Source organism: Egretta garzetta, unplaced genomic scaffold (genome assembly GCF_000687185.1).
Source record: "Egretta garzetta isolate BGI_Z169 unplaced genomic scaffold, ASM68718v1 scaffold23, whole genome shotgun sequence".
NCBI lineage: Eukaryota > Metazoa > Chordata > Aves > Pelecaniformes > Ardeidae > Egretta > Egretta garzetta.
This window is the reverse complement of record NW_009259237.1, coordinates 551944-577135: the sequence shown is the minus strand read 5'-3', so window position 1 is coordinate 577135 and position 25192 is coordinate 551944. Positions and strand designations below refer to the sequence as shown.

The 25192-nt window shown below is 37.3% G+C and overlaps 1 protein-coding gene across 4 annotated transcripts in view; it reads left to right on the top strand.

Moving 5' to 3' along the window:
- The window catches only part of CDH8 (cadherin 8), a 149735-nt gene that overhangs the window by 43311 nt on the left and 81232 nt on the right, over nt 1-25192 (top strand). For all 4 annotated transcript variants that reach the window (XM_035891509.1, XM_035891510.1, XM_035891511.1 and 1 more), the window contains one exon: nt 10872-11166. In XM_035891509.1, coding sequence (XP_035747402.1) covers nt 10872-11166 — 295 coding nt within the window. The remainder of the gene's footprint in view (nt 1-10871; nt 11167-25192) is intronic.

Here is a 25192-nt window from a genome sequence, read left to right as displayed (position 1 = left end):
TACACAAGGTACTTGGATTTTGTTTTATTCTTGTATCTAGGATATCATTTGGATCATTTAAAAACTTCAGTTCTCAACCTTGTAGCTCTTTCTCATCTTTTTAAAGTTGGGGGTTTTTTTTCCTTTTTTTTTTTTTTTTCCTGAGCCCTTCCAATAGGTGCCTGAACTCATTTTATTGGAGAAACCTCAGCAGAGTCCTTGCTGATCTTCAAGGATGTCCCTTATGCAACTGTTTCCGTCCTTTTGTTGTTCCTTTTATGGCCATTATGGTCCCTAGTGGTCAACCTAATAATCAGTTCTTTGAAGGAGAGGGAACACACGTATCATTTGAAAAGAGGTTTCTTTGCCTCTTAATTTCAGTCTAGTGTGTATTGTGCAGCTTCTTTGCTACTCACAATCCCAAAGGACATTGGTGCAGGATAGCTGGTCACCTGTCCTTTCGAAGACGAATGTCCTGGTAGAGAAGTGCCAAGAACAGCTGAATGGGGAGAGGACCATATGGGGTTTTGGCTGTTCTGTGCTCACAGAGTGATATGAGCACTACCAAGCTTGTGTGGGTAGAGAAAACCGACAGTGATTCAACCATCATTAAATTAGTACAGATGTCTCCCGCAGCCTCCCACAGTAGTCTTCACCATGAGCTCAGACGATTTGGATAAAGGTCTAGACTAAATCATTGCTAAATCTGTATGGATTCTGGCTGTTTTGAGATTGACATATGTTACGCACTTACAGCTTTTGTGATACTGATTTGTATACAATTTGTCTGTATTCATGTGGAGCCAGAGCTTCTCTTTCGATGGGGCACTGACCCCGGATTTTGGATGTTTTCGAATCACAGTTAGGATAGGTGATTACAGCGAATTATATAAATACTCCAAACAGTGCCCACACTTATAATCGTAGCATTGCTAATTTTTCCTCCTTGGAAACAGGTCAGGTTATCTCATGTGCCAAAAAAGAAGTCGTAATTGTCACGGAGACTTTAGTCTCCATGTGTACAGAGAAAGGGACTGCAGGACTCAATAGAGTTGCTAGAGAATCAGAGGTAACGCATTACTAAATAACTAAACCCTACTGGAGTGGGCACAGTTGTTTATTTATGCATATTTAATATTGTTTATGTGTAATGATTTGTGTTCTACTCTCCTTTGTCAGTTCTTCCAGAAAAGCACTAACAAAGCCAGAAGCTATGATCTATCTCTAGTGGTTTAAAAAATATTTCAAATTTAATGGTATTGCAAATTAATTGCATTATGAGAGATGTAACCTTTGCAAGTCAGTTTGTAAGATATTCACAGGAATGCATGACTTAGTGGGAATGCATGGGAAATTGCATTAGGAAGCTTTGAAAACCTCACAAGTGATGGGGCAAATAATTTCTTATGAAACTGCATGAAATCATAACTAGTTTCAACCAGGTTCTTCTGAGCAACTTACAATTCTGCATGAGTTATCACTAATAAATGTCTAACTGCAACAAAATGGGGAAAAATAATCAAATTATCCTCATGTTATATATGTTTATTCTGATGTATGACACCCTGATGTTACTATGTAACCGCAAACATAGTAACTCTGAAGAACGAATGTTTTGGTTGATGTCTGGTAAGGATTTGGCTTTGTTGTAGGGTTTCCTAGCTGTGTTTGTTTTCACGTTCCAAGTAACTTGTAAAATATTTTTAGTAAGAAAACATTTATACTGTACCCATGTGCACAGTTCAAAGGTTAGTGTAAATACACTAAAATTAAGTTAAATTATCACATGTAAGCAGTTTATAAGATAATCAATATGTAAGTACTCATAATTTAATTTTTCAGTTCTGTATTTCACTCAGTTACCTTCTCAACAGTTTTCAATTTTAGCTCAAAGCTGGCTGCATAGCTGATGTTTATATTTCTGCACTGTAGATGTGTTTGACAGCCAGTTGCTAGAAAAGAGGTTTCTATTTGCACTGCCAGCCTTACACATTATGTGAATTTCGACAGTGCTTACTTCCTTATGTTCAGACACTGAAGCATGATAAGCAGTCATCTTAAGTTTGAAAAATTACCTTCAGGAAAAGGTATTTTACTGTTTTCAGATTTGTTCTAATAAAGATTATTAAATAACAGAATGCATTTAACAACAGATTGCATTCTGCATGGATTTGAAATTCTTTCATTAAGAAGGAAGACAGGTTAAATATATTATCACTGGGATCCTCTTAATTATTGTGAGCAAATCGTGATCAAAGGTAAAAGCAGCTGAAAGCAGAGCCTTGAAGGATTGTAAAATCGTGACAACTTAAATATGCTTAAATAAATAGAAATACCCTGTCACCTTTGACCACGCTGGCCTATTGTACTTTTTTCTGCCTTTGCTGGTCTAGGCTACAGCTTGACTAGTTTGACAGATTTTGTAAGCAGCCTTCAAATTACTGCTGTGGGTATGTAGCGATTAACTTTTTTATTCCTCTTCTACAATCCTAAGAGTATGTTATAAGATATTGCTCTGACATTCACTTGAGAAAATAATTTGAAAAACACAAAGAGGTCTTAACGCTGAAGTGCAATGTACTCTGTGCCTGGGAATGAAGCCTAGCAAGTTATAATAAGCTTTTTAAAAGGCAAGAAAAAATACAGCTCAAACAACATGGAAGAAAAGCTCAGAACAGTGTGAATAAGATAATAATGATTAAAGGAACGAAAGAGAAGGATTTGGTATATAGGAACTGCTGAACTTCTGGCTAGCAGGATGAATGGGAAATGCCCATGGCTTCTGGTTTTTTACAGCCTTCCCTGTCTTTTGTCTATACTGAGGAAGGAACAGCAAGAGGGACTCTGCTGGCAGTAGGAATTGACAGCCAAAAGGGAACAGCCTTCTGAAGTCACGTTTGGAGGCTTCACACAATCTTACAGGTAGTAGAAACTGCAGCATAGTTTGTGTCCAAGACTGACAAGATGGAGGAGGGAGTAAATGGCTTTACCGCGATTTCACTGAGTTGGGGAGAAGAGTGACAAGTGCAGGAGGCGCTGTTAATTATAATGCCTGAAGCACTGGAATTGTTAATGTAAGTGCTTGACCCCAAACAGTAGGAGATGACAGATACTTTTTTTCCCCCCCATAAGGACACAGAAGAGGGAATATGTTTTACAAGACTAAAACTGCATGCAATTTTTGAGGCGCTCTATACCCAGCTTTCAGATCTCCTGTGGTGAACCACAGTACACTACGGATGAAATAATAGAGAAGTAAATGAGATGGGAAAGGGTTCCTCTTTGGCAATATGCCACAACTTCATTGCATCTTTCCAAGTATCAGAAACAGTTGGATTAAAAAATCAAGACCTCTTTTCAGGAGTGGTGTCTGCTGGAACATGAGAAAGGAACAGCAGTCTGGGTTCAGAAATAGTTACATGAACTCCAAGCTAGGCAGAAAGCCAACTACAAAAAGGTGCCAGCCATCTGAGGCCACTCAACACAGGACACTCGGGCGTTAAATAGCTGTGGAAAGCACTGACTAAAGGCGGCAGTCCAAGCTGCGGTGGGACACAGGTCACATGTGGTGGCGGTGTTCTCAGGACAGAAGGGAAGACAGATGGTATTCCCAAATGGAAAGGGCCAAGGCCAGAACTTGGAAAACAGAAAGCTTTAGCTATCGTCTGGCTTAACATAAGGAGTCAGAAGAAGCAAGGTATATAAGAAATATATACAGAAAAATCAACCTGAGCCCATGCTTTGGAATGAAGATAGCAAAGAGTAGAAACAAATTACCTTGTCTTTGTTGCCATCACAACCACTGAAGATGAACATGTGATTGTGGATGTGGGGAAGACTTTGCTTCTGAGGGCATGGTTTCCTCCCTCTTAGGGAGTTCCCCTGGCAGGGGGAATAACTTCTGTGAAACAACACTGGCGATACATAACCATTCTAATTAAAAATTAATATGGTGATTAGCTGGAGGTAAATGTGTAGAGCTGTTTAGGAGTAGCTTGGGTAGTCCTACAGTCTGGATATTTTTTCCTAATACAGGTCTTTGTGAGACTGAAAGTGGGTTTATCTCTCCCTCTGTTCCTCCCATCTGTAAAAACAAGTATAGCTGTCTTTGTTCTCCCAAGACACTGAGTGAAAATACATATTAAAAATTACTAATTCAGCCTGGTGAGGAAGGCGATACCTGACACGTACAGAAAGGACCAATGGTGCTCTAACTTGGAAGGCCTTAGGTCACGATTCAGTAACATTCCTGAGCAATTTTCTTGCATCAGTTGGTCATAATCAATGAATTAGAACAAACAGGTTGTTAGATCCCAATCTTGTCTCCAGTTTTTAAACAACAGTTCACTCTAGTGTATTATAAGATGATACCAAAAGGTAAGCAATGAAAAGCAGTTTGTGCACAGTTGCAGTATGAATATAAACAGAGACAAAATTAGCAAATCAAATAGAATAAAAAAGCAGTAGCAAAGGATAAACAGAAACATAAAAGAAGCCATCTGGAATCAAAGATACTCAAATGACATGGTAGGAAACTGAGGCAGACAAAAGCAGAGATTACACTCTTAAATGAAAGTGTTAGGGATATTATTGCTTTAATTCTCTTTGAATATGGTTATGAAACTGCAGCTGAGAAGTGTGAGCAGTAATGTTGTTTGACAGTTACTCCAGAGGCTTCAAGTTACATGATTCTCATATCTTAAATGAAGCCTTTGTCGTCCATGGACATGTCTGTTTCCTTTCTGAAAGCGTTCCAAGTACTGACATTATGTCAGGTACATCAAGTCTGTGCCCCAATTTGTCATTACCCTGAATAACAATGCACAATATTTGGTTTTCCTCTTCCCCATTGTGCAGCTGTAATTCCCATTACTAAAGATGGGATCAGCCTGTCCAAGGAGAAAATGAAATATTCTATTAAATTGAAATTGCATTCACTTTATTAATTCTGCATTGTGTGCAAATGAATTGAATCTATCTATAGTAGTTTAATTATGAATGATTTTTTTAAACTGTGGGTCATCAGTAAATGTGCTCATTGTCCATTATGTCTCGGAGCACATCAACAATACACACAACAACCTTCTGTAACACCTAATGATGTTCATATTTTTAGGGAAAAAAAGCCCTGCAAAGTCACGTACAGAAAGAAACATATGATGACTAAGGTGCATTACAGTTTTTGAAAGCATTGATATATATAAATGATTTTAAAAGTCACTGAAATCCTTCCATACTTTCACAGAATGAGCTAGAGTTTCTTAGAACCCAGCAGTTCTGGAAAAGGGTCATAAAAGCTGAAAATTCTGTCTCTTAAATTCATCAAATGGCGTCTGCCTCATAAATGAGGAATTGTATAGCAAGGCATAGGTAACAAATAGAAGAACCTGAAGCATTAAGATAGTGTTGGTGTGTTGTGTGTCTGTCTGTGCAACATCAGGTGAAAATCAGTGATGCACTAGTTAATCTCTTAAAAAAGATTCCAGAGTTAGGAAGGAGAAGAATGAAATTTTAAAGTGGAAGGTTTAAGGGCAGATTATGGCTTTTCCCTTGGAACAAGTGAAGGGGTAATTCCCTTGTAATTACACGAGGATGAATTAATTATTTCTAACAAATTCAAATAAAAACTTGACTGCATAATGTTACCTTCTTTCTTCTTAATTGAAAATGTCCAGGGGCATTTTCATAATATGTGGATTTCCCCCCTCTTGTGAATTATTGATACATTTATGCTTTTTTACTAATATGAGGAAATTGGGGTGATGAATCCTCCCTGTGATGCATCTCATTACGGGCTAGTCTGTATCAAGCTGTGCATCAAGGACACACCTGGAGAGGACTTGAAGTGCCCAATTGTACTAGAAAGGCCAGCCAACAGCTTTCTGCTAATTCTGGGCATGGACCAGACCCAAGTGCTTTATGTACTTTCCTGATGGTCAACGTGTGGCTTGAACATGAAATTCATTGTGCTGAGCAAGCTGCTGTTTTGAGTACCATTGATTTGCTGGGTAGCTGACTTGAGAGCAGGTGAGACGGTTTCCACCTGCAGAAGAGCCTCATAAACCTCTCCATGTACTCAAAATTGCAAAAGATCTTTACAAACGTAGCTTGCAGCTTTTGCAGCCTTCATCCATACATTAAGTCCTTGGCTGCATACCTAGTTTTGAACCAAGGACTTGTTAAGAAAATGTGGTTAAAAATATGATGAATATCTATGGAATAGGAGAATTTACTATCAGTAACATGCTCATGTATTTGTTTTTTATTGCAGAGTGGTACTTCTATGTCTACAGAACAGAGAGGCTCTTTGAATAAGTTTCATCTCCGCAATTTCTCTTACATTGATTGTAATTATGCATGTTTGTAATGTATGTACATGGGAGACTATAAATATACGTTATATATTTGAATGGTGTGTTGGCAATACATTTAGATATGCATTGGTTATTAGTGAAAATAATGTTGGTTTTGTGGAAGTACACTGTGTGTGCTGTTACCATCAATACTGGCTTCATTGATTATCATATGTGTTATAGCGTAGAATAACAAAGAAACTAATAATTATTAGAAACTGTGGTATTCAGAGGGTTCATTTTGAATGAAGTTCCATTTTTTAGGACCAGACCTGTGCTGAGTCTACATGGGAGCCGTTAGTAGTGTATTAATACAGGGCATCTGCATCACCATTAAAACTAGGAGAGGATCCAAAACCTCTCCTGATGCCATAAATCCAGGCATGAATTGGGTGATGGAGTTGCCTCTGCTAGTTTAAGGGAGAGAGATGTTTGAATTTATGGTCACACAGGCAGGGCAGTGACTGCGGATAAAGATTTCACTTCCTTTGATGTCTGATTAACTGAATCTCATGTAAAGGAAGTGAGTTTGACTCACTCTGAACATGATTAAGTTTTCCAGTAAACATGTTTTTCCATTTGCTTTGGGGTGCTGTCTAGTAGTGGGACACAGGGGCTAGCTATACATGTGTCCTTTTTTAAACAGAAATTCTTGCTCTGAAAAATAAGAGGTCAGCTTTCAAGCACAGGCACAACAAATAAAGCTACAGGTGTGGAAAGCAGTTTCACATCTACATTTGTGAGGCTTTTTCAGCAGAAACCGATATTCATTTATCATATTCATTATGCCTCTCTATCATTCACCTAGACCCTATATAATTATGTGTTTAATGATCTTTAACCTTCACATGAACACAGCTTGCTGAAGCTTGACGATTGCTGTAAATTATCATTCACATCTGGTAGAAGAGAGAAAATATTACTTGAAAAATACTATGCTTGCTGGCTTAGAATTTCACTTCAGTTCTGTGACTGTAAGTAGATGATGATGTTTTAATCCTAAATCCAAACAATGAAATGATCTTGGAAAAATGGCTCTTCTGTAGGTCATTTATTATAATATTTTTATATTAGAGTGTAAGAACTGCAAAACCTAGAAAAGATCTTCAATCTGCCAGCCTGGATGCTTACCATAAAAAGTATGTATGATTTCAGTAAATGCCATATTAATGGCTTGTTTTTATTAAAGAACTAAAAAAAAATTACTATCATTTTTGCCACTGTTAATCTTTGGGTAAAAAAACTGATCTTCTGCTAATCAGACTCCATTTCAATTTTAAGATTATAAAATGCTTCTAACTTTCCCACTTTTTGTTTAATGTTTAGCCCTTCATTTTATAGTATTTTAAATACCAGTATCTATTTCTTTCTTTTGATACAAAGGACTTTAACTGATTAGAAGAAACAATAGTAATCATAGACTTTTTTTCATTTTCATTTTTGGTATTTTACTAGCAATGCAAAGATTTTATAGCTTTACATTAATTTATACCAGATCTGATCTGTGAACCATAACTTCTGTTGGATAATACGGGTAAAACTTGCACCAGAGATTATACTGGCAGTCTCTCCTACTTGTTAGCAGATAGCAAATTGGAGAATCTTTGAGCATTCTCAAATATCTGTGTGGGATATCTAGTTTATCCAGCCAGTCCCTTAGAAATCCAAATTAGAGTTTTTCACTGTAAGGCTCCATGTAGTTTGGTGGACTGAGACATTCCCAATTGTTCTGCTGAGTTGTGTGTCCAGAAAATGTTGTGATATGACATCACTGTAATTCAGCTATGAATATTCTGCCAAAACCTTCATATGCAACGTTAATAATATGTAGATTTTATACAGGGATCAAACATGCTTAAAGTATCAACAATCTGGTTTATAACACAAACAGATTCTGGATTGATCTTGACAGGCTCTGGGACCCTGAAAATAGTTTTTGTATGTTGCTGACACCTAGATTGAGTGTAATCCTGCTCATAAGGACAATAATCATAGAATCATTTAAGTTGGAAAAGACCTTTAAGATCATCAAGTCCAACCTTTAACCTAACCCTGCCATCCCACCACTAAACCATGTCCCTAAGCACCTCATCTATCCTTCTTTTAAATACCTCCGGGGATGGGGACTTGACCACCTCCCTGGTCAGCCCATTCCAGAGCCTCACAACCCCTTCGGTGAAGAAGTTTTTCCTAATGTCTAGCCTAAACCTGCCCTGGCGCAACTTCAGACCATTTCCCCTTATCCTATCACCCGTTACCAGGGAGAAGAGGCCGACCCCCACCTCACTACAGCCTCCTTTCAGGCAGTTGTAGAGGGCCATCAGGTCTCCCCTCAGCCTCCTCTTCTCCAGACTAAACACCCCCAGTTCCCTCAGCCGCTCCTCGTAGGACTTGTCTTCCAGACCCCTCTGCATGACTTGTCCCCGCTTTGTATTAAAATTAGCCCCAAGAAGTCATTTCCATAAACTCCCAGTACCCCCAGGTCTTTTTCCACCAGGCAGCTTTCCAGCCACTCTTCCCCTGCATGGGGTTGTTGTGAATCTTTAAGACAAAAAAAAAAAAAAAAAAAAAAAAAAAAAAGTTGTGTTAACATGTCTTACTGGGTAGAAAAAAAAATGCAGTACCAAGCAACAGGAGAGTGCAGTTAACATAAATTAACATAACATAAATCATGCTGATTGTTCTCAAGTAAAAGCTGATGGCAACTACAAAAAGAAAAACAGGCTGAGTTTTTGGAAGAAGGACTCAGCTGTCACATGATGTCTATGTGTATGTTCATGTGGGTTGGGTAAGGAAGAGTGAACTGGATCGAGTCGTTCGTATTGACAGGCAGTTAAAGCGCTTTTAAGAAGTTATTAAAACAACGGTGTGGTAATAGTTGGTGTTGTAATGCGTTGCCCAGCAAAACGCAGAGGCTGAAGTTACATCTCTTGTAGTCAGTGGGAGTTCTGCTATTACAGCAGAGCAGAGAATACACTGGTGGCCCAGGATTTTGCAGGTATAATAAACCAGATCAGTTGGAAAACCAGACCTGACTGCTGTTGTCTGCTGTGCTCATTGCAACAATTCGAGATTCCTTTTTTGTAAGGTGCTGTTAATGAGTTTTCTAAGCTCTTATTCCTGAACAGCTAATTTGCAGATGTAACTGTATGTGACCAATTATCTACTGAAGAACCTGCAGAGCCTACTTGTGGTATGACAGAAAAATCTACTTGTGGCTTGGCTGTAGCCAGTGTTACAAGGCTGTTTTTATGCGCCTATTTTAATATCCTAATACAGGTTCTTACAACAAATGACAATGCTGCCTGGCCCTAGAAACCACTGTTGTCGATTGAAGAGTAAAATGCATAACCAGCAACAACTTCTCTTGAGCTGTCTGCACAAAAATGAGCAAACGGGAACAAGTCAAGTTGTAGTTGTTGTAGGTCATGTTGCAGCTATCCCAAACAGGTTGTACATATTTCCTTCAGACTATCTTTTGTGAGGCAGAGATAAAGAAAATAAATGGAAGATAATTTTTTTTAATAACATGTTCTTCACTTCTTATTATTCATATTGAGTGTGTTAGATTTAATAGTAAATAGAATTTAAAGCACTGTCACTGTATATTTAAGTTGTTATCCTGTATTTTTTAATGTGTTGACACTAATACATATGGTCCACCAATTGGTGTGCTCGCCCTCTCAAATTAAAAATTATTGGAGATAATCTGATATTTAGTGCTTGGCTCTGAGGATACCAAAAAAATCAATGGAAGTCCTTTGTCTCCAGTGTTCTTCAGTTCAGGCTTTTAATTAACAAAAATATTCAAAGTAAAGAAGAAAAGCTATTTTTCTCATACTGTTTCAGATTATAACAAACCCTATCTTGTTTTTTGAAAAGCCAAGTACAATCTAAACATTTTTTCTAATGGGATATTGAGGAGAATGGGAAGATGTGTGTAAGGCGGCTTCTTGTATTTCTGGAAACTTGCTTTAACAAAGCTTTCTTTCATGGGAAATGCTTTTAGAATAATGATCTTAGAACCTTTTACATTCTGCTAACAGCGAAGTTATGATTCGGTTCTAAATTTCTGTGAATGCTGTCCATTACAACATTTACATAGATGCCAGTGTTCAGTCATTTTCAGTCACCTGAAATTAAGCAGAAAGCAATAACTAAAAATAAGAAACCAGATTAAAATATATATTGTTATTAATCCCTCATTCGCCCTTTGATCTAATAGGTTAAGGACATTCTGTGCTTGTTCACTTTGGCTGATAATAGTTCTAAAGGCATTTACATTTTAGAACAGGGATTAAAAATATATATAACAGCTGCTTTTTAAATAGAAAGTCTAATTATGCCTATGATTACATTCACTTTTGATTAGTATGCATACAAATCCCTACTCTCCTTGTGTATTCAAGCTGAGATATGGATCACTGGTGCTAAGATTAAAGTACAAAAGAATAGCTTGACAAAATGTGTGGTTAGACCAATGCAAAAAAAATTCCGGGTGTAATTTTTGTCTCTAAAATGCTTTTTTTCCCCTTTTAGTTACATACAGACCTGGATCCTGGCAGCAGCAAAATCAAGTATATTCTGTCAGGAGATGGAGCTGGAACAATCTTTGTGATCAATGACAAGACTGGAGACATTCATGCAATGAAAAGGCTTGACCGTGAGGAAAAAGCTGAATACACTCTAACAGCTCAAGCAGTCGACAGGGACACAAACAAACCTCTGGAGCCTCCTTCAGAATTCATTATTAAGGTTCAAGACATCAATGACAATGCCCCAGAGTTTGTTGACGGTCCATATCATGCCACGGTTCCAGAAATGTCTGTTGTAGGTATGTATGTCTAAACATCGTCGAACTTTGATTACTCACAGTTTAAACTATGCCAGTATGCCATTGAGTTGTTGATGAATAATAAGATATTTATGATGTTGTTAGCATTAATTTGCATATTTTCAAATCTCTTCTTGGCCAAAGCTTTCATCTGCAGCACAATAGTAGAGTCCCTTAGTAGTAAGAAAATGACTAACAGATGTATTAATGTGTCTTTCTTTGTCCAACAACACTTTAATGGGCTAAATTTATATTCCCCTTATGATACTGTAGTTAGAGAATTGTTATTGAGAAGGATTTATCAAGATTTTTTCCAACATGACACTCTAATCCTATTGATATTTTGTTGATGTTTAATTATCTGTTTGTGTATTTTCATACACAGATGTAGCACTTGCAGTATGTTGATACATACTTATTTGTTTTCCTCTAAGTGCAACTGCAATCATCCAAAAACATTGAAATGAAAGATGCTGTGTCTGGGAATTGATGGTTAGACTCTAGAGTGGACTTAACCAATTAGCCATAGGATTTGCATGGAAGATGGAAGGGGAAAACAGAGAAAGCTGCGGAACAAGATTGTGAAAAGGGAAATTAACTGTGTGAAAGGGGAGAAAAAGAAAGGAGTAGGAAATAATCTTCTTAATACGTTTTACTTATATTTATTCATTTTGTCGGATTAGTGTGACTCTATTTCCTCATGGATTAATATATTAGATTTTTCTTTTTTCGCATAGTTTGTCCCTTGTTCTGTATTTGCAGATGTGTACGTATGAACTTACGGGGGTACACATTTACTTACTCAGGTCCTAAGTCCCTACTGATACATACATATCATGTGCAGGTGATCTTTAGCTGTCACTAAAGCAAAAGGGAAGTAAACCCATCAAACCAGAAGAGTCAATTTCAGGGTAACATAAGAATTCAGTATAAGCAAAGACATTAAAATCTGGCCATGAAATGCAGAGTAAATTCTAACATTTTCTAGTATTAGGTTGAGGATAATGTGCTTTTCAGCAATTTGTCTACGTCTGTCAAAGCAAGATAATTGAAGGAGTGCTAAGGCACTTTGTAAAATAAAGCAGTACCCTATCAAAAAGTTTCAAAACCATCGTTCTGTCCTGTTTAGTTAAAAAGAGGAGAAATGTGAGTAGCCGGACCATTCTCTTGCTCACATTTGGTACAATGTAAGCATGGTGTGCTGACTGGATGGTGATACCTGAGGCTTCACTTTTTTTATCAACTCTTCTCCCAACAGATTTTCATATCTTGGTTGCATTGAATTGCTTGTGCCGAAACAGATATGTGAATTTTCAAGCCTGCATGTCAGTTCTTTTACCAGAACATAGGTTTAATTTGTTAAGTTACTTTTAATTATACAGCAGCACAAACATAATATGGACCTGCTTTCAGAAGATATTTTTGCGAAGCTCTAGGCAAGAAAATGGCTTAATTAAATTAAAAAAAAAAAAGGACAAAAAGGAGGGAGTAGGAGAAGGAGGAAGGGAAATTGAAGGCAGTTAATCCTTATATGAATGGGACTTGATTGGTATTCTAGGAAAAAAGAAAATGAAAATATATTCAGGCAAGAAAAGATGGTTTCTGATCACAAAAGCTACTATAAAAATAATTTATATCTGTGCATATGAGCAGTATTTATAATCCTTAATGAAGGCATGGCCTCTATCCAAGGAGTATTCACTGTAAAGAAGATGAGGAGAAAAAACCCGAAAACTATGACAGGAAACTAGTCAGAACATCAGATGAATAAAAATCTAGTGACTTGGTTAACGTGAGGTTTAAAAGGTGGTAAAAGTGCAATGAGAGCAAGAGAATAGAAGGTAAAACGTTCAGCCTTCATGATCCCTGATCCTTGTGTGTCTTTTATGTGACGTTCCTAGGAGTGCACATTTATAAACTATTTCTCTGAAGAAGCACAACCGTACACTCCTGCTCTTTTGTTGAAAAACAAAACCTAATTCTCAGCTGCCCCTTTAAAACTTTGCCATTGTGTCACATGGGCCATGAATGACTGTAAAATCTATGCAGGATATGCAGTCAAGTCTGCGTCTTAATCTCTGATAGAACCAAATTTCACGGCTGGAAAGGTGAAGATGAGAATGTTACACCTTCACCAATGCTGCTGTTACTGTTTCCTTCTGCGTTCCTCTTTTAACCCACAGGTAGCAACATCAAGAGCTGTACTAAATGATGATCCATGAATTATTTTAACTTTCTTTAAGTTTTATTAGTCCTCTTGAAATGACTTTAACTCCTCTATAATGTTTATAGGAAAACCCTGTCTCCTTTCAAAGTTCAAGGAAATTTTGGGTTGGGGTGGTTTGGATTTTTTTTTTCTTTTTTTTAAATTTTTTTTGCCACACTAAGAGTATTTCACTTCCATTATCCACTTAATTAATTCCCCTTAAAGAGATCTCCACCCACTAGTAATTTCAGCCTTGACATTTCTACGACACAGTCATTACCAGGCACAGTGTTCTTATTCAGGATAAAACGCAGTTCTACTAAACCTCTTCTTTCCTCAAGATGCTTATACCAATTCTGACTTCTCTGAAACAGAAGAGGAACTCATATGCTATATATATAGTACTTATGTAATGAGGATGCAGTGCAAGGCATTTTATTTTTGGACCTCTGTGGAAAGCAATGCATAAAATGCAGATGAACGCATTAACCTTCCATTGTTCTGTAATGCAATGGTGAGGTTCTAACACAATGCAGTTTTTCTAATAGGTACATTAGATACTGGTCTTATGTTCCTTGCTAGAAGAGATGTATTATATGAATGTCGCTGGTATTTTTGCATGACTATACACTATGGAGATGTGAAAGTACGTGGAAACTTTTGTGTGTGATACGTATGAACGCGTGTTTGTGCCAGTACACGGGATTATCACGCGTATACGGCCACAATCCAGCCTGTTTGATTTTGATGTTATGTTTCAGTGATATCTGGAAAATCCTGCTTTCCTGCTAAAACAAAAAGAAAAGGATTTGCATGGCTTTCCTCCCACTACGTGGTGCAAAGACGATTAGTATTGCACTGTGTTATCTCCGGTAGGAATGATGCTCACTTTTCAGCTGTCTTCACAGAACGCACACCCACACACGTACTGAGTGGTGTGTATCGTCACTGTGTTCAGAGTTATTCTGAAATAATCTATTTCTCTCTTTGAGGAAAGAGAGGAGCACATTCCAGAAAAAAGTTTTGAGAACTAAATTGAATTTTCCCTTATTTCATCCTTGTGTTCCTTTCCTTTTTTTTTATGTAATTCCTATATCATCTACTATAGTAAGCCCTGTTCCCCAACTCCAAAATAATTAATTTGCTTGTGAAAGCTAATAGTGTATATGGAGAATGTGTTCTTTGCTGAAACTGAGCAGTTTAATCTTTTATTTCTGAAATCTGTGGAATCACTTCATTGTAACACTATTATATTTCACAAATAGGAAATAATTTCATTTGTCTGTAAATCTTGTTTAATCACTTTTAGATGCAAAGGCACACACTGGGAATGAAACCCAGTTAAAACCTTTTAAAAAGAGATTCAGCTAAGCTTCTGGGACTTCATGACCCCATGACTCTATTTTTTTTCCCCCATTTGTCTACGAGCTCTGTATATGTGCCTGCAGTGAAGATAGCATGTTACGTAAATGAATGAGCAATCTTAGAAGATCCACAAGGGTAATTGGAACTGGTCCTGTAGCCTATTTGAAGAAAAGAAAAGGAAAAAAAAAAAAAAGGAAAAAAAAAAAAAAACCACCCCCCCCAAGTATGTTCTGTTTCTGTGTTGCCTTCTCAGCTATGCACAGATTCACAAATTCCCTGAAAGCATGTTGCAGAAGTGATAATGGGAGCAAAAGTGTATATTGTCTCCAAACAGTATAGTTTTGGGATCTTTTTTTCAGGAGAGGAATGAGGAGTGAAATTTCTTGACTTCATTCTTAGTGAAGCCAAGAGTGTTTAGACAGCTAGTGTCATGTTGAAAGACAGAAGACGACAGAAGTAGAGTGACAAACGTGTTGGTGAAATAAAAAAGGGTACAGATGGAAAAAGAACAAAAGCCATAAGGGAAGAGATTTATCTCATAGTTTGTCTGAATTAAGGTAAACAGACAAACTTTAGTAATCACCAAATATTAAGAATTTCCCTGACAGTCATAAAAAAACCATCTTAAAATACATACAGTGGAATTCAGTCTGCCATTGCTCTAGATTTTGCCATTAACACTTGAAAATATTAACAATGTGAAAAAGCTTAGAGTAGTATTTTTGTCCTTAAGTGCTTCCATGAAAACTATTTACTGGGGGGAAAAGGTCTTTGTTGGAAAGGGTTTAGGCTTTCAGTTGAGTCAGAATATCAATTTCCAGTTTTGGCACAGGCACATCTACTTAGCAATGTTTTCCTTTGGATCAAAGTTTGCCCTTGATTACACCACTGTAAATAAGAAATCATTCCTTTTTTTTTTTTTTCCCCAAAGCAGAACAGAGTTCTTTAGTATAGCCATGTATAATAGAAACACACTGTACACAGAGTAGCTTTTCTTTCCAGTTCTCCCAAAGATACTAATTCTCTTCCAGTTACCAGTTGTTTGCAGAAGGACAAGATCTGCTGAATATTAAGTCAACATGCAATGTGTGATATGAATAATGATAAAATAACTTGATAAATTAGAAAGTTGCGATAAAAACCTGTCCTGAAATGTTATCAAGATCAACCACACTGTCTTACTGGGTTTTTTCCTATGTATTCATTGATTTCTAAGGCACTGAGGATGACTGTTAAATCAATGATAGTTTGTCACAAAATTGTAGAGTAAAAGGACTATATTACTGGGGTCAACTACAAATTAGCCCAAAGGGTAAATGCAAAGGGAGTGCAAAAGCTAAGGAAAAAACAGCAGATGTTGTAAAAATATGGCAATAATGTAACAGCTGTTATAAAATGTATATCTTTGTGTTGTCTTGTTCCTCTACTTGTTCATCTTGTGCATAATCAAATTCTCTAGCTGTGGTACTGAAGAGCATTTTACGTGAGAGATTTATTTAGTGACTGTGCATGTGTTTAAAATCTTCTGTATGTTCTGTGTGACTGAGACATGGTTCCAAAAGCAGTGTCAAAAGTAAACTTAAGTAATAGGTTAGGATATATTCAAAACTTCTCCTTAATTTGACTTGTTATTGAACCTTGAAAAAACATATTTCTGAGTATGTGCTCTTATTTTTGTACTTTTGATTTCTCGTGAGATCCGATTGAAAATGTCATTATCTCTTTATATTGTTCTTAAATTACTATTATGAGCTCGAGGACCACGGATGAAGTTATGATATTGCTCTTCAGGGGTTTATAATCTGACCCTTTAGTTGCACTGACCTATACTGTCCTGAGTGTACTAAGCTAGTTCATTGACTTTATACAGAGTTTCTAAAATCAGTGGCATTGCTCAAAATACTTTGTACCGATGGCAACAAGTACTTGAATGCTCAGGTTCTGAAGACGCTGTCTGGTTCATAGAAATAAGCCTTAAATTACCTGTGCAAACTATGGAGCTATTGATGCGTAGTGGTTTCCTAGACCAAAGCTGCCTTTTTTCCTCTCCGTTAAGCGTCAGCAATTTGTCACGAATTTTCCATTTTTTGCACACATGCATTCCCTTTGCACGAAGGAATGTTGCACAAATGACACATAGTGAAGATAAACTCCTCAGGAAAAAGCCCTTTGTCCAGAACTGAAGTCATAGTTCCTTATGGAGTTCTGTATAAAGGAATACATCTTCCTGCAATGTTCCTGTTTCACAGGATGAGGATGGACAGACGGACATAGCTGTATGTTGATCATACGAGGGCAGAGCAGAGAAAATTTCAGCAGTCTTAGGCAAGCATGCTTCTCTAGTACTAGGTACTCTACAAGAAACTCTCCCGCTGTCGTTTCTCCAGATGATTCTTGTCTCATAGTCACAAACATCTTGTTCTTGTTGCATATATTCTGCTGCTGAAATTCTTTGTCGTTGCTTTCATTTGTACATATCAAACACATCGTCGTATTTCTGTTCTGTGACTATATGAAAATAAGTCTTTGACTAGAAAACAGACTGATGAGAGGAAGCAGACCAGCACAGATTTCTGCCAGACTGAGGCTCTATGAAACCCCTCAGAACTGGACTGGAACATATTCTCTCTTTTTTCAACTGTGGGAAATGTAGATAGGTTCTAACCACGAGGTAGAAAGTTCTAGGCCAGAAAATCGAATTCAGCGTGGTAGTATTTTCACAGAAACTTTTATTAGTATAACTTGTATCATTCTGCTAACACAAAAGATTGAGCTTTAGAGCGCTGGAGGACCAATACTCCTCAAACTCTGTTAATTCAGATGGCCTGTGTTAGAAGTCTCTTTGATGGACACACTTGACATTTGGGAAAATGAGATTCAGACCCAATTCAGAATCCATTTTTTTTTCTGGCACTGGTCATTCCCCACCCTGCCCTGAATTAGTACCTCTGTCTTTGTTTGGTCGCTGAATCTGCAGCACTTAATGTTTCTTCATGAATACAGATAAGCAATTGCCTGTGGAGCTGATGTCAATACGGCTTGCTCATGAATCAGCCGGTAGAGTACTGCTGGGCAGCTGATTCAACTGTACCCTTTCCCTGGGGCCCGAATGGTCGCTGCTGCCATATGCTTGCTCCGCGGTGGCCTGAGGGGGCAATATTTCAGAGTCTGCTATTGCAACCTGGAATACAGTTGCTGGCATTATAGGCTTCACGCTACCAAACAAAGCAAGCAGAGCATCAAAGCTGCAAGATTATACCAGCCATTTTCTGTTTTCACAACAGAAAGTTGTAAAAGAAAGAATTTCTGCAGTAAACAGCTAGGTCTACTTATTTATTTATATTTTTATACAATACACCTGAGCATAACCTGAAACTTCCATCGAAATCAACAACCCTTATGGTACTTTTGTTTCTGCTTGGAAATACAGAGCACAGTGATCATCCAATTTTACTGTCTTTGCCTGGGGACCTCGCAGAATGAATGCCGAAGAAATAGTCAATTGATAAGAGACAAGCAGTCTTTCAAAATGTCCTGGAGAAAAGAATAGCTATTTCCCACGTCTTGCAAATATCAATTAATATTCTGTAGTGAGGGTGATACCTAAAAGAAGAATAAAAGAATAACATGAAAAGAAAACATAATTCTTTAAGCCAAACATAAAATATATTTTACCCTTCTACTGTTGCCTGTAATGTTACAGACTATATTCTAATCCTAACAAACAGCCACCCAGGGGAATTAATAAAGGAATACCTGCAGGCTGTCTAATGGCACCACCTTCCAAGTTGTGGAAAGAAAGAACTGCCAACCTTAAAACTGAAAAGGCAGTGTCCTTTCTTTTAAGATTCACGCAAGCTAAATCCAAGCAGTAGGTAACATCAGCAAGGATAATTGCCAAAAAGTTATCTGTATCAGTAGATCTAAATATATATTTCTGATGTAAAACATTCTTGTTTGCAGAAGATCATGTTAAAAAGGTAGCATCAGAGTTCTAAAACAATTAGTTTATGCACAAAAAAATTGTAAAATATGCAGCTTATTAGATTTCACAGCCATGCTTCCTACAGTCCTCATTATACAGATGTAAAATGCTGAAGGCTGCCAGCCTGCTCCATTGTCTGTGGGCTGTACAGAAGGCATTTTTCTCCTATGCATAGCAAGCACCTTTCATACTTCTGCAGTTACACATTTGCATACAATATATTTTTCCTATTTCCTTCACATTATAAAAAGTCCTTAAAATGACACAAGCAATCTAAAAACATTGTTGTGTTACATGTGGTAGGATATTCAGTTGTTCAAGAGATTTTGACTCATACACATACTGCATGATTTTTTTAAGATTTCATTAACTTTCTAAACTATCTACTCTAAAAATTGCTTTAAGAAATACGTAACATTTGGAAGAAACAACTAGATTCCTCTTCTGCTTACGGAGCTAAACCTGACTTAGTATCCCAGAGATATATGAAAAGACTATTTTCCTGGTAGTAACAGGAAACACTTTCTTGCATTTTCCTGCATGGTATTTCACAATTAATTGTAGTGGTTCTTTCCTACTGTTGACCGAGCTGCTCCTCTTTGATTCTTTCAGATCCCTTTATTAAGCCAGATTTTTGAGGTGTTAAAGTTTTTGGTTTGGACTATCAATTCTCTGAGGCAGCATCTGCCGTTTCCTGTAGGTCTGCAGAGTGCTGGGTTCTCAAATCTTTTTCTTTGCTTTTCAGTGACATTACATACACCTGCTTATATAAAGCAAACTAGCAAAACAAACAACATTTTGTTATTCTAGTATTTTAGATTAGATAGAAAAAAAAGAATATGAACTATAACACTTGCAGGTTTTTTTCAGAAAGCGTATACAATGTCTATGTGAGTATATAAGTGCACATACCTGTGTGTATATATATGGAAAATAATGTAAATGAAAACACAAGTCTTGCAAGATTTTGCTTGTCCTAGATGTTGGTCTGCCAGTTTACAAGTTCCTGGAGGGTTACTATTATGGACGGCTATGGCCTATTTTGAGTACATACACGTAAGAGAGTAGTCACATGATTGACATTTAGGCATTCACATTAGCTGGCTAATTTAATTTGGATTCCTCTCTGGTCAAGCAAGAAAGGAGGATCCCATGAGAAGGCAATTCTGTCTTCCTCCCTTGGATGGAGCAGAAAGCTAGTGCAACTAGGTATCTAATTTAGCCAGTTGAGCTTAAAACTCGGTTGTATGAATTAACCCTCTTTTCCTTCTTCCTTACCTTAATCATCATAAACAAGATCATGACAGCATCAGAGTATTTCACTACTTAGAGTCAAATAAATTACAGCTGGGAAAGACAAATTACCCTATTAGTTAATCTTCCTGTCTTTCTAGGGTTTTCCCCTGGAATACATTATCTAGCATCCTGTGCAATACAGTGAACTCTTCAGTGAGGAGGATTCTGTTATTTCCCTTGGGGAGCTATTCCTCCTTGTACAATTTCTCATTGTAAGGAAGCTTTTGTTGTTGTTTTTCTTTTTGCAGAAGATTAAGTGAAGTCTTGTATCTATCTATGTATTTATATCGTTTTCATCACCCACATATCAGTATTACATCTGTAAAGTACACAAATTTCTTTCTCATTTCCCCCTCTGGGAGTGGCTGTGTACAGGATTCGACTATAGATAGAGCAGAATACATTCTGGCCCTCCTGTCTCTCCAGCTTGTCAAGCGTGAGTTGCCAAGTTTTCCTTTAGTGGACCGTTCTGGCCTGTACCTCTACCCCTTACCACTGCTGAGGATGTCATCTTCCACCTACTTTAATTCTTCATCACTGAAAGGGATCCACTGGACACTTAAAAAGCAAATACCTTTCTATTTTTCGCATGCTTTCCTTTTAAGTATGGGATGATCTCCCAAAAAACACACACAAGACCTCTGTCATCTGTTCTCAAAGCAGTCCTTAGAACTCTTCCACGATGCCTACGTACTGTAGGCTCTACTGTTGGGGTCGTTGTGCTAGCCTGACAGCAGGTAGGTCAGGCAGCAGCACCGCTCTGTGCTGACAGCATTCCTTCCCCAAATGGTTGGCATCCTCTTGTCGTCTCCTTGTCTGTCTTCAGTTGTCTGTCTGCATTTGTCTTTCCTGGCTCTTGGAGAGTCTCTGGGGAGAGGACTTTCTTGCTTTTTGAGACCTAATCCATGTATCAGGCTTTTAGAACTTTGGCAATAAAATAACTATTAATAATAATAATAAAAAAAATATACATTCAAGTACTGAAGGTAGGAGCAAGATAATGTATGTTCTGCAGAAGAACTCTTAAAACACTCGTACAATATCCCCACATATATATGTGTGTATATCTGCATACACACCAAGCTATGCAATTTAAAATACCAATGATATATTATGTGTGTATTTTGCATACATTAACAAGTTTTGAAGTGCATTACACAAATTCGTATTCCGTATATGGTTTCTTTATTTGGCTGGTAAAATCTTTAATTCATAGATTTTTGTGTTTAAAAATGGTCTTATAGGGTAATACAGGATGATAAGGCTTAAAACTATGTTTTTGTATTTAAAAAAATCAGGAACAATGAAAAACAAATAAGAATAAGTTTCTTCAGCTTTAAGGCAGTAATAATTTACATGTCAAGAAGTTATACAGGTTTTTATGAGATTATTGCAGTTTTATTCAATAAAAAAATAGTTGCCATGACAACAACTGTCATGCTACCTGTGAGATTATAGCAAAGAAGGACAGTGAAGAAAAGGCTTCGTTTTGGAAAGAATGCTTATCTGACCTGCTGAATACAAACAATGCTTTGCTTTGACCACTACTGACTGCAGGGCTACTATCAGCCAAACTCAAAACAACCTAGCTAGAGATTTGGAAGCACAGTGATCCTCTTAGAAAAACAAAACAGTTAGTAAATAATGGTAGGTCTTTTTCATGCAAATATATCCTTAATGCCCTGTCAGATTGGTAATCAGATCTTCTGAATGAAATGGAGATTTCAGCCTGTCAATTTGGGGAAGAGTAGGAGAGAAAGAGTGAGGGAGATCAGAAAGGGCATCAGAAAAGCAAAAAACCCAGAAGTCCCTGGGAAAATGAGAAAACATGGTCCCACTAGGTTGCATTATGGTCACATTTTTTTTATTTTTACCAGCCATTACAATCTTTCAACAAAATGGTTGCTTCATTGAATATGGATTCATGTAAATTTCTGGCACCGACTATGCGTTACCTCCTCTAGAACATACAAGTTTGAATTTTATTTTTTTTTCCCCAATACGTGCATTTCACTGCCACACCAAAAAATTTGCTTTCCTACTCCCTGTGGCAGCTTATGCATTTTTCTTTCTGACTAATGTGCAGAATCTGTACCCTGACTTGCACATAAAAACACAGCCAAAACAACAGAAGAGCACTAGCTGAGCACACACATCTTTTTTTATGATGGCTTTTAATCTTAGTTTGCCAGCAAACACAGGCTTTCTTACCTAGCCATATAAAAATTCTTTTATTGTTAATTGCGTCTCTGATTGCTAGCCTGTTGCAGAGAGAAACTATGAAACCTGACACTAACAGAGTAAAACAATCAGCAATGGTTAATGGCTAAATCACATTAGAAGTGCTCATTAATTAAAATCTGTTGAATCTTTGCAGCCCATGTTTAATCACAGGGTCATTAGCATTGCAAAAGTGTACCTCAGAAAAAAATGCAGAAAGTTTTTTAAGGGCACGTCTTAAAATTTGCCTTATCTATTGAAAAAATGGTTTTGTTTTACATAAGGCAGCATTAGGTACATAAAGAAAAAAAGAAACAGTGGTTGTGTTGGTGGGCCAGATTATATAAAACCGCTATATTATTGTAATTAGGACAACAGTGACTTGGAATATAATAGTGGCTTTCTTGTAAAATTCGCACCATTTCAGATTTATAGTCTCTAGCTAAATGAGTTCGTTGTAGCATTGACGAAGAAACAAACACGAGCCAAATGCAGTCAAAATTAAACACAAACAGAAACCTTAGCTGTTTATTTGCTGGGTAGAATTCGGAATGTTGCTTTTCAAATAGCTTTTGCTTAGTAAGTCCTCTTCCCTGCATTCTTACTGCTTTTTCAATGCACAATTTTTACCTTTAAAACTGAGCTTATTATGCACATAAAAAATATTTATGCACATGTAGTTTATAACTACAGTGTCTGTAGTGGAGTAAAATCCTGCTTAAATATTGATCATCCAAAGCTCTAGACCAAAACATGGAGAGTTCTGCTGTGTTCGTGAGATTGCCTAAATAGCAGCCAGGGTGGCGGTGAGTTCCTTTTTTCTGCACTAGTTTTCACCCTCAGGAGTCTCTCAGTTCTCCAAATCATTTGTTCATGCTTAGTTGAAAAGGGTTCTGTTGCTTATGGGAGTGGGATAGTAGGCTGCTACTTTTCCTGGACCCCTTAGCATCTTGCAGTGGAACCAGAGTAGCACTGATGTAGCAACATCCTCTGCAGCTGCAGAGGGGACAGAGTTTGCTCAGTTACATACTTCTTATGGCCATTGTGAACATATTCATGTGGCATGTTTCACACCTGCCTAAGTTTTGATTCAAGGCATAAAACAAACAAACAAAAAAATTCAAATTAAAGGTGATAAAATTTAAACGATGTAAAAGCTTAACTAATTTCAATAGTGGAAGTAATTTCTTTAATTTCTGTTTCATGATTGCTTACATCTTTCATAAACAGTTTTCATCAATAAGATCTTGGGAGCAAATTACTGAATTTGAGAGACCTTCTCAGAACTGCGTATGATGGTCGGAAATGAAGTGCTGAGTGGCAGAGACTGGCAGTGTAAGAAATTGATTTCTAGGTGCTGGGAGAGCATTTTATTTTTCCATTCCCTTCATTAGTTTTATTAGGTGAGATTATAGTCACGCTTCAAGTGACTTGTAAGGGAAAGCAGAAGGGTATGCCATTTCGCCCCCCCCCCCCCCCTTGTGTATATTAACAGTGAACGGGAATACTGACTATTACCTATGTATTTTTAATGTATGTATAAATTTCAGATAAACTTGGGGCCTCAATAAGTGATTAAATTATTTTATATCATAAGAAAAAAATCTTGAGAGCTGAGCATCAGGATTGGAAGCAATGTTAGACACTGATTGCCTCTTTTTATTAAGGCGTATTCAACTTTAATGTCTAATGAACACTTGGGAGAAAGGATGCGTTTATCAAAGAATCAGCATACCCATTTAAGTTGAAATCTTGAAATAAATATCTATAAAAGTCTTCAGGAATTCTCAAGTGAAATAAGAAGAGAATAGGCATTATATATCAAATCTTTCTAAACAAGCAATGTAATTATTTCTGAAGTCCTTTGAAATGAGAGCCAGCTAGGCAAATCAAACACAATCTCAAAGCAGTCAACAGTTTCACTTCTTTATTTTCCTTCGTGTATAAAGTATATCATGGCAACAAAATGGATCAGCCTAGATAAAATACTCTCACAAAAATTTTCAATGTTCTGTGATGAGCCTTATCTTATTCCAGCTCTGTCCCATTGTATGATGTTCTGCACAAACCTCTTCTGTCTTAGAAGGTGACAAAACAAAAGTTTTGTGATAGCAGCCACAGAAACCTATGACATCACCTGCTATTTCAGTTTGAATCCAGTTGAAGAAAGCACTGACCTCTACATTCGTATTTGGTATCACACACGGAACAGCAGCTGTGAACTGCAGGGAATGTCCTGCTGGGATGGTGGGGCTATAGCCTGGATTCTGCAAGGGGGGAGGTACAGCTTGGCTAAGAGATTGCTTTCTGTAGGAACAACAAAATAGAGAACTTGTAACTGGTGTATGAGTTACAGAAGGTGAGCCAACAAAACTTAAATATGTGAGACAATTCTAATAGCTACATCTTTTCATGCTTTGTAACTACTGTGGGCAAGCCACAAAGGGTCCTTTTGTTCCTCTGTTCCTGCAACATCCAAACTCGAGCTTCCTGCATGCTTCCTTGTCATTGTTCCCAATTTCATTTATTTTCTGTACCCTATGCCTCGGCCTCTGCGTGTGCCCCATGGTTGCTTCCCTGTTAGTGTTTTTATTCTCCTGTATATGAAGGAAGTCAGTCAGGATATCATCTATGGGCTGAGGCTGCTGTACTTGCTACAAGGCTGGGGACCACATTTGTGTCATCTATACTCTTTATCATTTTTACTCAAAGCTACCAGGCATTGTCTGTTAGCGTCTGAGTATACAACAAGATTTGTAATTGGTCAGACAACAGATTTCTGATGTTAATTCCTTACAAACTCACCATCAAGTTGAGGATAAAGCCCATTTCTCACGCCCAGTGGTAGGTTAAAGATTATTATATTAAAGGTTTGGTATAAGATCACCTTTCAACTTCAAAAACAGTTAAGCTTCAGAACATAAGCAAGTTACATGTTTATAAGAACCGGTTCA